The sequence below is a fragment of the Cetorhinus maximus genome, chromosome 15 (genome assembly GCF_964194155.1).
Source record: "Cetorhinus maximus chromosome 15, sCetMax3.hap1.1, whole genome shotgun sequence".
Lineage (NCBI taxonomy): Eukaryota > Metazoa > Chordata > Chondrichthyes > Lamniformes > Cetorhinidae > Cetorhinus > Cetorhinus maximus.
Window position 1 is genome coordinate 8378307 of NC_135893.1, and position 13192 is coordinate 8391498.

Sequence of the window (13192 nt, forward strand, 5' to 3'; positions counted from 1 at the left end):
AAGAGCAGAGAAATGGAGATGAGCATCACCATCTCCACAAACACCCACTTTTGTGAAGCTGCTGAGAGAGAAAATTGAACCCCGGCATGCTTGTTTTTGGATAAGATGTTAACGCTGGAGGGATCAATTTCCATATCAAATCTGCCCCGTGAGTTGCTAATTTGGCAACCAGCGACTTCTAAGCGTCCAGGGTGCCCGTCAGAAACACGTGTTATGCCCCTTGAGTATGATGATTGGGATCCTTACACCTGTTTTAGGTCCCCACTCCCAAATTCATTACGAACTGGGCAGTGTGCACCTCTCATTTTTTTCTGGGTCTGTAGCTTCCAGACCACCACTATGTGAAGGGAATCTCAGTTCAAGCCCTAAAGTATCTCAGATTTCATTGTACTTTTTGGACTAGAGAAACGGAATTTGTGTTTCTGGTTGCACATCCTAAAGGTTTGTGAAAAAGGGCCACTGTTACCCTGAAGACAAAAATAACAGGTTTTAGAGGTTAAATGAAACATTCATTTGGAACTCAATTCACACCCTGCACTTTAGGTTACATCTAGTTTGTGCTGTCAAAGGAAATTGAAGCACAAAATACTTAATCTTCAGTGCCTGGGGATAATTTAGCATTTTTGAGCATTACACTCTTAAACCACATAATACTGGAAAAGCTTTCCTGATTACGAAGAGAGTTTTCTATGGAGCATTTCTAATTGCTGCATATTGAATATAAATCATTAACTGGTAAAAATGCAGAGGCCTGGTGATTTAGGACAAATATTTTTTGCACAACTTTTTTCAACTACTTCTGCCGAAGTTGCGAGGGTGTGTTTGAAGGATTCTCGAGAAAGTGGGCAATCTTGGGCTCAACAGGCTATTTGACTTTAAGAAAGTCACAGTGGGAGCCAATAGAATTTCAACCAAAATCCATAGGTTCAGTTTCAAATAGAGACTACTAACGATCACAGAATGGGGATTTTCAATGTCTGTTCCCACCTAATTATCAACAAAAATGATCCCCAGTTAAGTCACTCACTGGCCATGATAATCACTCACTTATAAACTGGAATTCTGCAGTGGGCACTTTTTGAGCTTGTGTAGAAATTGTGCTTTTCATTTATATCCATTAGTAGTAATGGTTGCCAGACCTAGGATGGTGCTTCAGTGTAAGCGATGTTATGGACCAGTATTCTGTTTTGTTACAGGGTGAGCTGGTGACGTTTTATTACTATTGGAAAAAGACTCCTGAAGCGGCCAGCTCTCGTGCTCATCGTAGACATCGGAGACAGGCGGTATTTAGAAGAATTAAAACACGCACTGCGACAACCCCAGTGAATCCATCTCGACCACCATCTGGTGAATTCTGTAAGTTCTGGTCATATTGATGGTTAGAGTTTTGAAGAGAGAATGCATAAGGGGCTAGACAAGTTATACAATTAGCTAATTATCCAAACCGTTCCAACCAGTTGCTTTAGATTGATTTCTAATTAGCATGGTAGATTCTGAATTTATACAACTATGAGCTGGGGAAAACATGATGGCCAAAAGTAACCTGTGGCTTTAAAGTAAAAAAAATCTTTAAGTTTCAAGCAACTCAGTGGCTAGAGCTTAAACCACAACAGTTGTTTCAGTTCTCAATAGTTTGACACAAGTCGACCCATTAAGTTTTTGCATCTGAATATTCATTAGTACTAAACATACCTAAATACCATATTTGCATTTCAAATTCTAGAAATAAATTTGAAATTCTCAGTATTCATTGACATAAAAGCTGGGATTTGCGTTGCAAATATTAATGCTTATTAAAAGCAGTGAAAATTAAATATACAGATAGCTTCCGTGTTTTTTTCAGTGAAAGCTAATAGTGCTATTTATACTATAAGTGACAAATGCATTTCTTCTGCATTTGTTTGTTTATGTAATGTTTTAAACCACAGAAGTGGTCACAGCCATTGCAAAAGTCTTAAACTGTTGCACTCAGTTCTAAAAGCACATTAATAACTCTTAAATGGACTTAATTAAATATTGCTGACACCAACAATCATTAGGGCAAGAAATGCTGGAAAATGTAAAGTAGCATTTTAATAGTGTCCCTTTGCCCGTGATGGAGCTCAGTTCCTCACATCAGTTTTGCATTTAGAAATTTGTGGGAGGTGACGGAAGATAAAACACAATGATGCCAAAGTTGCACTCCTTATGTCCCATTTATGAGAACAGTATTCTTTTGAGCACCTTCTGAATGCCAACTGGGTTATACCGGTGACATGCTTCATACTCTAGCTTTCTCTGAAACTCAGAATATTTCCATGTAAATGTGGGTAGATGCACATTGCATTATAAATATTGTGCATGCAGGTCAGTACAGTACTCTGAATTCCAGAGGAGCTAGAGTACGTATTTTGTTTGGCCACTATATCCTGGCTGGCTGGTGAGCAGTACGCAATGGTAGCATTGACCTACGCCAAAATGTTGTGAAAGCTTTTGTTACGGACAGGAGGGGGGCTAATTTAAACAATACTAATTTCTCCTCTCATCACCTGTCTGTAAACAGAAAGGTGTTTTGATTTGTTTCCCTCTTCATGATCAGTGGCGTGTGTCCCAACCCCTCGGCTTTTGTGTGGTCCAATTTTCTGGTAATAACCCCACAGCAAACTCTAGATAGGATGAAGGATGAACTCAAAGGGTTAGTTTATTTACACACACTCAAAACATGGGAGGAGAGTTGAAACGTCACCTCCACACTTGGACAGTAAAAAAGGGGAATAGAGAAAGTAAGTATTTACAGCACAGAGACTACAGAAAAATAAACATTGGTCCATGAGGGATCCAGAGTCCAGAATCAAAGTCCAATGAGGTATTCCTTCGCAGAGGCCGGTGGGCTGAATACCATTGTTGTGGAATTCACTTTTCCGGTGATGTTGACTTCACGCAATGGGGTAGGCACGCAGAAATGAATCAGTCTTGCAGGCGTTGGTACAGAAGTTCCAGCAGAAGCAGTATAGATGGGGCCAGGTGTTCAACCTGGGCAGAGCTCCTTTTCTATGAGGCTCCCAATTAGATGGTAAATAGCAGACTGAGCTTAGCAGTTCAGCAAGGTGATATTTCTGGTTCCACAAGCCAGAGGCTCATGTTACATGACTCCCACCTCTTCACACTGCCTTTGACAAAGGATGCGTATCCCCCGTCTGGCTCCCTGAAATTGTTAAATGTCTCAACCATTAAGAAATGAAAGGAAGGTTGCGAGGTCCTTTGTCTTAGCAGACGAACAGATTCCTGTTGGTCAGCCTAGGTTATGAAATGCAGATGGCCTTTGTATAGCTCTCTTTTAATTAGGCCTGTGCAGTGCACAGGGGGTCATTAATGTCTCCCAAGGGATAACAATGTGCGAGTTTCCCCGATACTGCCAAGTAGATCTTTTTGTTCAGGGGTCAGACATAGATTGAGCCATTTTAAGGATCTTTATTTAGTTTTTAAAATTTCAGAAATAACCATCAGGATATATTTTATAAAAAATATACAGTTTGAGGCCTTAGTCCTTCACACTTGGCAAATCCTGTGACATTGTGATGGCTTGTTGCTTTACAATGGAGTTGATGTGACATTTTTTTAATTCATTTACGGGATGTGTGTGTTGCTAGCTAGACCAGCATTTATTGCCCATCCCTAATTGCCCTTGAGAAGTTGGTGGTGAGCTGCCTTCTTGAACCGCTGCAGTCCCTGTGGTGTAGGTACTCCCACAGTGCTGTTAGGGAAGGAGTTCCAGGATTTTGACCCAGCGATAGTGAAGCTATGGCAATGTAGTTCCAAGTCAGGATGGTGAGTGATTTGGAGGGGAACTTCCATGTGGTGGTGTTCACATGTCTGATGCCCTTGTCCTTCTAGATGGTAGCGGTCGTGGGTTTGGAAGGTGCTGCCTAAGGAACCTTGGTGAGTTTTTGCAGCGCATCTTGTAGATGGTACACACTGCTGCTACTGTTCGTCAGTGGTGGAGAGAGTGAATGTTTTTGTGCATTTAACAATAGCAAGGCCACTACTTTGGAAAGTGGATCAGTTTTGTTAAAATTTGCACCAAGTGGATAAGTAAGGACCAAGCATTTGAGAAATGGGATTTTGACATTGCTTTTATTATTGTAGCACTATTAAATGCAGTGTGTAAATCCTAATTAAGCAGTGGCATAAGTAAGAAAACAGGCATGCTAATTTATACTTCTAAATTAAAACTTAGTGTTAGCACGGACCTAAAAGATTAAGCCAGGTCTGTGACAAATAAAAGCTGATTTTTTTATTTAGATATAAATCTTGTACTTGCATTTGTACTTATTTCTCTTTTTCAAAAAGAAAGCTAGAATTCCCATTTGGGGGGTTTGCAGTTTTTCTTCATTTGTTGTTGGGAAATGGGAAACCCTGACAAGGTCACATTTGCCAGTCAGGTTTCCCTAAAAGGTGTTGGTGGACCATCTGGAACCATTAAAGTCCTTTTGTGATGGTGCTCGCACATTGGTGCTAGTTCGGGCATTCCAGAATGTTAACCCAGTCGTAATGAAAGAACAGCAATATGTGTACAAGTCAGGATGATGTGTGACTTAGCAAGGAACTTGGAGATGATGTTCACGTCACATTCCTATCCTTGTCCTCCTTCATAGACCTCACAGGGGAAAAGGGTAGTACCTGTTTCAGATAGATTTTTTTTGCACTCTTTGTTCACAAAGACTATTTTCAGTTTATTTCCAGGACATAAACTGTTCCTAGATCCATACTGCTCACAGTTGGCAGATCTTCTGACTCCTGCATTAATGCAAAATAGTTACGAGCATTAACTAGTGAAATGGTTAGCTCAAGGGTCTGTACTTTGGACACTGCTAAGGGGCCATGAGCTGGCTGCACAGAAAATAACATTTTCCTTTGAAAAGAATCATGCAAAGCAGCTTCCATTGCATTCATTTGATGCTTGATATAAAACTAGACATTCAATAATAGAATGACATCATTGTGTGGTTTTCATTTCACTGCTTTTTTTCCAAATTTTCACCCATCTGGGGACCCACCGTTAAAACCATATTAAAATATTCCAAATTGAGAAGGTCTGCGCAGAAGGAAAGCAATACACTGCTGTTTATTTTGTGGAAAAAATTGTAGAATTTGCATTAACAGTTGCAATTCCTACATTGCAAATAAAACAAACAGTGAAAAACATAACTTACAATGTATAGAAACATATTTTGAGTAAATGAACGAATGTGCAGCTTGAGTAAAATATCTTAAAAATTCTGGCGTGACAAATATCCTACAGTCTAGTTTCAAATTTATTTTTAACAAACCACTCAAAATACTGACTACGTACCTTCACAGCTTTGTAAAACTCAAATACTCCTTGATATCCACCCAAACAATAAAATGTATTGTCTGCAACCATTTGCTGCAAGCCGTTTGGCAAAGTGTTCATTTTTAGAATTTTTTTTTTTCCCACAGTGGATCTCAGCTCAGCCAGCGAGGATGACTTTGACAGTGAAGACAGTGAACAGGAGCTGAAGGGCTACGCCTGTCGCCATTGTTTCACCACCAGTATGTTTTCTTTTTATTATTCATGCCCTGAGAAGTAATGAGAGACACTTGTCCAGTTGCTATATTTTTTTTAAAGTGACAATATATGTACATTTAAATGTTGCTGGGCGCTAGCCAACAGTCACCTCTAGGTTTTTACTTAAATATGTATTTACTGGGCTCCTTAGAAACCTTGTGTGCAATCAGTTTCATTATGCAAATGTTGGTGCAGGTGCACCTGTGAGAGAAGGAGAACCTGTGCAAGTGTATCCAATTCATGATATTGCTGGCGTGATTTGCTTACTTAGAAACAAACCGCCACCATTCCTTTTCTCTCCCTCTCCCCAGTTTTGATGCAGCACTCGGTGGTAACCTCAACTGGTCCTCCTGTTACCAGTATTGTGGGGAAAGTACTCTGTAATAATACCACCTTGGCTAGCAGCTGCGTAATGTTTGCACTGTAACATGGGCAGCAGAGCACAATTATTTTCCTTGGAAATGCAAAGATACAGGCAGCAGAGTGTCATTTTATTTTGGAAAGATACAAATGGAGGTAATTACTGAGTAAGTAGTTCCCCATTTCTGTAACGCCATTCTGGTGGTGAAATGCTATTTTCAAACTGTGACCAATTAATGTTTGTTTCTTTAAACCCTGCATTCATATGCTTTCATAGAATTATGTAATGGATGGGAACACCTAATGGAATTAATTTAGATTTGGAGGAAAAGAAAAGCCTTAATGTTCTCCCCTCTCCTTACACACTCTGCATTGAGAAGATGATTTGGACTATTGTACTCTATTCAACCAATAAGTAGTGTATAGTACTGGAGGAAGAAAACTCCCCTGTGTTTTCCTTCCTCTCTCCCTGGCCTCAACTCTGTTCCACTCTAGAACAGCACTGCTGCGGTAAGGAACAGCAAATTTAGGGGAGGGGTGGTGGTGGTGTGGTGAAAGAGGGAGAATCAAAATTCAGTGCCTCATCATTGCATGGCTCTGCGCATTGCCTTCAGTACGCTCCACTGCAGAACTACAATGAGAATTAATCTGATTTGTACAGCTTTCTTACCATTCTTGATGCAAATATTTAACAATGTATAACCAAATTGGGTCATTGTAGTGGAGAATGTTCAGAATGTGAACTGCATTTTTTAGATTGGTAGTAGAAAATATATATTTTTTTAAAATCAGCATCCAAAGACTGGCACCACGGAGGAAGAGACAACATATTACTGTGCACAGAGTGTCGGATTCACTTCAAGAAGTACGCAGAGTTGCCACCTATCGATAAACCAGTGGATCCACCACCATTTATGTTTAAACCAGTCAAAGAAGAAGAAGATGGACTCAGTGGGAAACATAGCATGAGGACCAGAAGGAGTAGGGGCTCGGTATGAGTCATTATTCTTTCTTTCATTTTTGCCTTTGTAAAAGACTAAATTTATACAGAATCGATGTGATGCAGATGTGGTGAGTAGTTCAGCAGTATTCTTTGAAATCCTGCAATGCATTTTAGCACCAACATGTACTCTAATTTGTTGCCTTCTCAAACTTAGTCATGTGATGCAGTATGGCACGCAGCTACATGCATCATCTCACGCAGAAATAACATTTAGATCATGCAGCCTGGATGACACCAGGCGGTTATGATTTAGTGGTGTTATTTTATCCATGTAGCATAAATGAAATGTTCTCTATTGGATATTCTATATTTCAAATTTTTAGGAGACCATTGTCATTCAATATGAACACCGAGAGACGCCTGTTAAAACAATAAAGGTCAAGTTCAGTTTTGCAACGAGAAACACTTATTGCCCTAGTCACAGGTGGTGAAATGCTGGGAACTTGAAAAACATACAGCAATGTGTTGGACTTTAAAAACAAACTTGATTCTGATCTACACAGCATTCCTGATAAAAGTACCTGGGTACAAGGTTTGTTTTGCTCGTTTAAATAAAACAGTGAATCAGGTTAAAAAAGCTGTGATAATGGCAGTTACAGTAGGATTAGGCAAAGTGCTCAGATTGTAAGAGCTGGTCTTATCAAAGTAATTATGTAATTCCTTTGTGCATGCAGAAAGGAAGCCTGCACCCTCAAAATTAGTGTACTGGCTTTCTTATTAAAAGGAAAAGGATTGCAAATGAAATCTCAACCACCAACATTTACCAGTAATTAACTAGAAAATATTAATTGGAAGCTAGCTCTGTTATAAAAGCACTTATGAATTATTAATCACCCCAATCCATGTGGGTCTAATAATAATTTTATTGTCAATTAGATGTCTTCACTGCGCAGTGGTCGTAAAAAGCAGACAGCCAGTCCTGACGGTAGAGCCTCACCTATCAATGAAGACATCAGGTCCAGCGGCCGTAATTCTCCCAGTGCTGCCAGCACATCCAGTAATGATAGCAAAGCAGACTCTATGAAAAAGTCCAGCAAGGTAATGTTCTGATAATCGTCATAGTGAAAGCAATTACATACTACATTGTCACAGCCACCAAGAAGGGACCTGTTTTGAGGCTAGAGAGAGAGAGACAGGCTTTAGAACTGGCGCCATCCATATTCTGAGAAACAGCAGAAAATACATTTTTATCTTAAATCATTTTACAGGCCATATTTTTAAAAATCTACTGAAATTTGAAATGAGGCTGGAATTTGTTGTTTCAGGTTTTATGTAACAACTTGCCATTATGAATGATATCAAATCAGTGACTAATACTTCAACATTTACTGTAGTGTTGCAGTGATTGTGTTTCATGTACTATAGGTCTTTTTCCTGTTTGAAAAAATATATTAGTTGATCTCCTTTGGTCTGAATGCCACAATTCTTTTCAATTTAATATTTTATGGAAAAGAAAACATCAAACAACAAAGATTCATCAACCAGTGATATATCTGGTGTCTAATGTATGTTGTCATTTATGCTGATGAATTGTGGGAGGTCAAATGTTTTGGAATTGTATCAGTAGTATATGCCCCAGTGGTGGTGTGCTGTCTCTGGCATATTCTTTGGTGAAAATCAAATGTTCTTTGAGATAATGAGTGGAGTGTTCGCTCATTAATTCTCATAGTGGTAGGGCTAGAACTTGTACCTGTGTCTGTGGACACTGAAAAATCAGGGTGAATAAAACATTTGAGTATCATAATATTGATGAAAAATATTAGTAGTCCTGATTTTAACTCCTGCATCTGAGTAGAATGTGGCGTGTGGGGATTCAAAATAGGGCCTGTTACTTACTACCTCATTCACACTTTGCTCCCACCTGCCGCTACTTTAACTCTGTGGCCTCATCAGGATGCAAATTTGTAGCCCTGTGAAATAAATAGGAAGCCAACGCCATTTTAATGCACAGTAAGGCAACTTTCCTAGAAAACGGGTGACAGGTGGGTCGAAGCCAGACGAGGCCCAGCAGTGTAATTTCTAAAAAATTATAATGATTTCATTGTGGAGCAGGAGTATTCCTCCAGGCCTCACAAGATCATGAGCTTCTCTCCCACAGGCTCCTCCCAACCACAGTTGCCTTCCAATCCCCCAATTTACCTTCATAATCAGAGAATATCTTCTTGGGTTCCCTGTAATGGCCTCCTGCTATCAGAAATCCCACTTGTGTCCACCACGGAGGTAGTGATTCTTGCCAGGTTTGGGCAGGACCTACAGTTTAAAATGGCCCAGGCTTGCCACTCACCCTGCCCACATTGTGCCCCAAGTTAAAGTAAAAATTGTTTTTCCTTAAAAGTTCCTCATTTAGAAAGTTCTTCTTAAAATAAATTGTGGCAATACTGCAGTATTTTCTTACTGATTGACATCGTTTGTTAACTTAGTAATGGTGTTGTTCTGCTTGTGCTAATGCTGTTCTCAATGTTTTTGAACCATAGAGATCAAAGGATGATGTATCATCACCATCAAAGAGTGCCAAACGCCAAAGAGAAAAGGCTGCTTCTGATACAGAAGAATCGGAAAGATTAAATGCAAAGAAATCCAAAACGCAGGTACGTACTTGGCCACAAGATCAACTATTACTCAATTATCATTACATCATTAATTTGTATTAAATGAAGCACTTTGCCTCATTTCCAAATGTGCAATGTACCTGTTTCCAAGCAACATCAAAAGCCATTGGTAACCTTTTGAATACAAACATTGGACATGTAACCTGTTCCATACAAGGTTGTGATGCCTCATGCATCAGGCCAAGAGACCTTCCACCTCGGTGCCCTGTGGTCGCCATGGGAGAGGTGAAAACCAGTTCAAAATCCCTCATCAGGAAAAACCTGCAAAATTCTTCTTTATTTGCTCAGGTGTTGCAAGTTAGCCTGGGAGACCACATTGACCATGACTCAACCACCTCTTGTATAATGTAAACTCTGACATAGTTAGAAAACTGGTCTGGTTCTCTCTTGAATTTGCAGAATGAATCAGCACCTCCTACACAATCTGGCATCCTGTTTCACAGATCTATTTTTCTGTAGGAAAAAAAGAACCACTTAAGGTTTAATCTATGTCTTCCTTTGTGTCGTTGGCACACATGATCCCAGGTCCTCTCCAACCTGTCAAAATCAAAACTTGCCAAAGTTGAAAATAATTTTGTGATTGTGGCCAGAATCCAGCCATAGAACCACCATGGAAAAAGTTGAGTTGCAGAAAGAGGCCATTCAGCCCATTGTGTCTGCACTGGCCAAAAAGAGAAAAAAGAAACTAGCCACTCATTTTAATCCCACTTTCCAGCATCTGGTCCATAGCCTTGCAGGTTAAAGCATTTCAGATGCAGCCCTTTTATTATATTATAGACAAAAAATATTTTGCCCTTATGTTTACGCTCTAGTGTGAATTTGGGACATCAGCCCTGGGACACTGGTCAATTGTAGTTAACATTCCCATGATTAAGGACACTCAACTGATAGGCCAGACAGTGGCACCTTCCTGCTCTGTAGGGTTCACTGCCACTCTGGGCAGTGCATTTACCTACTGACCCATTGGGAGGAAAAGTCCCATTTACTAAAGGACCTCCTTATTAGGTTGTAGCTCTATGGATGGAGGTGGTCACAACCTTTTCCAATCCTGTCCTCCCCAGATTTTCTCATACACACACTTAAGCAGGGGTTGTTAAATAACAATCAGAAGCAAGAGGGCGAGCTGATGTTTCCTTCCCTGATCCAGATATGTTGAGGCTTATTGTTGCAACACTAGTGCCGCACTCGCTAAGATCAGCTAACTCTACACAGACCTGGGATCCTTTTGGCCTGCACAGCTCAAAAGACCAACACTTTACATAATAATTTATAACTTTAAAACAAATTCAACAAAACCATGAAGGTAAGAAGTGGAAAAATGAGCTCAGATTGAACAAAAGAAGACTCACAGTAACTTACCCAGAAAAAAAATGAAACATTTACATTAATTGTACAAAGGTAGCCCCACACTATCCTGTATCGTATTTGATATAACCATTGCTTATGACTCCAGAGTTGATAACTTATTGTAAATCAAATTATAATTGACTGATGAACAGGTACAGTTTTTCTTGAAAATGCAGCACAACCAAAGACAAAATGGTCCTTAGGACTCTGGATGGAGCTGCTGCAGGGTGCGAGTAATCTGGACAAAATGTACAGTCTAATTACTAAACATTTGCCACATTTACAAACAACGCGTTGTCATTTATTCTGCCAGCAATCTGCAGAAAACTATGAGGTCTTCTTCTTGATTCCTTCGTGGCCATGTGTTTTTACAAGGACCAGCAACTATTGTGTTGTTAATTTGAACCCAGCATTAGTCCCAGCTGACAGAACTCAAGAATGATGATGTTCGCTGCTTTTTAAACTCTCAAGAGTATACTTGAAGGGAGTATAACATTTTGGACAAATTGCATAGTGCAGGCCATTTAACCCAATTTCCACTCCTCTCAGTAGTTGCAACCTGAATGGGCGCTGATATAAACAAAATTGAATCGATTTATTAGATTCATTAGGCATGGAGAAATGACATGGTTCTGACATTCACAAAAGAGAGTAATAATGTTGTAAATGTTCAGCAATGTGTGCACTTCTTGTAATAATTAGCATTTTGTTTGTTCTACGATGTAATTTGTGCTGTAATTGCTCCAGAAGTGTTGTATTGTTACTATGGAATGGAATGTAGGACAGTCGGCACATGTAGTTGGCTCATAATGACAGTGATACACTTGGTTTTAGATTCTAGAATTAATGTTGGTGATTTTCTGAAATATCAATGAAGTGTGGGGCAAACCTGCAATAATATGTGCATTTTCGAATGAATTGAACTGGTTCGAGAGAACGCAAAGAAGACATATCAACAGTGAAGTTATACTGGAGTCTGCCATTAGAGATAACAGAAATTGCAGGTTCATCTCATCATGGATCCTGTAATGTCACTTTAAACATGAACTGTACTTAAATTCTCAGCTAGCAAAAAAAAAAATGCTGTATAGAGATCTGAAATGTTGAAAGTGATCAGAAAAGTCTTGGCCACCTCAAGCAGGCATTGTTTAAAAAGTGAATGCCAGAGATAATATTCTAAAAAAAATTCTCCTAAAATTGAGCTACAGTTTTATTCCCTCTTATTTGTCATGTTCAGTCCCAACATGACCATAAATGCAACTTCAAATTTCCCCAAACTAACTTGCTGTTTTATATATTCCAGATTTTAAATTATACATTCCATGGATATCTTAGTGAAAAAATAATATCATTTCAAACCAGAGCTTTGGGTAAGGGGAGGTTGAAGACCATAGATTGGAGGTGAATAGAAAGTGTGATTCGGCAGTGTAAATATGTGGCAAATGGCAATGCTTCAGAACTGTTTAATGGAAAGAAAAGGCCCACCATCTGCTTCATATTTGCATTGAAACATGGGTTTTGTAAACTAAATCTGGGTTAATTAGACTTGCTGTGTCTAAGCTACGATTTTTTAGTTACAGTGACAAGCTGATTAAAGTGTAGCTGTCACCATTATGTTGATGAAAAGGCAGTTGCATCTTTTTGAATGTAAACACCCAGATTGAAATTTTAACCTCCACTGGAAATTTAAATATTAATATTTATATGCAAATATAATCGGTTCCCTGCTCGCAAATGCATTTGCTGTTCGCTCAAAATCTAGGTAATGTATTTTACGCAAAATACTTCTAAGTCATTGATGGAGAAAATTGTGATGTTCAGTCTGAAACACAATTTCAAAGTTGTTTTCATAGAGGTATCCTGGTACAGAAGTACCAACTGTTAATTGGGATAGCGAAGGGCTACAGCCTCTATTTTCAATGCCACTTATCATATTTAAAGCTTCACTATTACCTAACATAAATAGTTTACTTTTACAATTAGCGAACCTATTACGAGTTGCTGTGATTTTCTTACTTTGCATTCATGGACATTTTGTGGCAAACTTCAAAAAGCAGGGTTTCCAGCTCTATACAGGAAAGGAATGATAAACTGCTGATGACATTACATGTTTTCGTTTATCTTTTTATGAAATCCCAGTCCTCGGGGCAATGAAATCAACTATCTGGTCTCCAGAGCAATACTGGACCATAAACACAAAATCAAAATGCTGCGGATTCTGAAATCTGAACAAAAATGCTGGAAATACTCAGCAGGTCAGGCAGCAATCTGTGGAGAGAAATGGAGTCCTAAATATTTGTTTTT

The 13192-nt window shown here is 39.2% G+C and overlaps 1 protein-coding gene across 12 annotated transcripts in view; it reads left to right on the forward strand.

Annotated features, from left to right (window-relative positions):
• Positions 1 to 13192, forward strand: part of rerea (arginine-glutamic acid dipeptide (RE) repeats a) — a 500784-nt gene that overhangs the window by 457590 nt on the left and 30002 nt on the right. For 6 of the 12 annotated variants that reach the window (XR_013578875.1, XM_078557838.1, XM_078557840.1 and 3 more), the window contains 6 exons: positions 1197 to 1356; positions 3874 to 3918; positions 5461 to 5553; positions 6722 to 6921; positions 7809 to 7970; positions 9407 to 9520. Coding sequence is in view for 11 of the 12 variants with exons in the window: in XM_078557838.1 (XP_078413964.1) it covers positions 1197 to 1356; positions 3874 to 3918; positions 5461 to 5553; positions 6722 to 6921; positions 7809 to 7970; positions 9407 to 9520 (774 nt within the window). In the remaining variant the exon portion in view is untranslated. The remainder of the gene's footprint in view (positions 1 to 1196; positions 1357 to 3873; positions 3919 to 5460; positions 5554 to 6721; positions 6922 to 7808; positions 7971 to 9406; positions 9521 to 13192) is intronic. The other 6 variants (XM_078557841.1, XM_078557842.1, XM_078557847.1 and 3 more) reach the window with 3 other exon arrangements.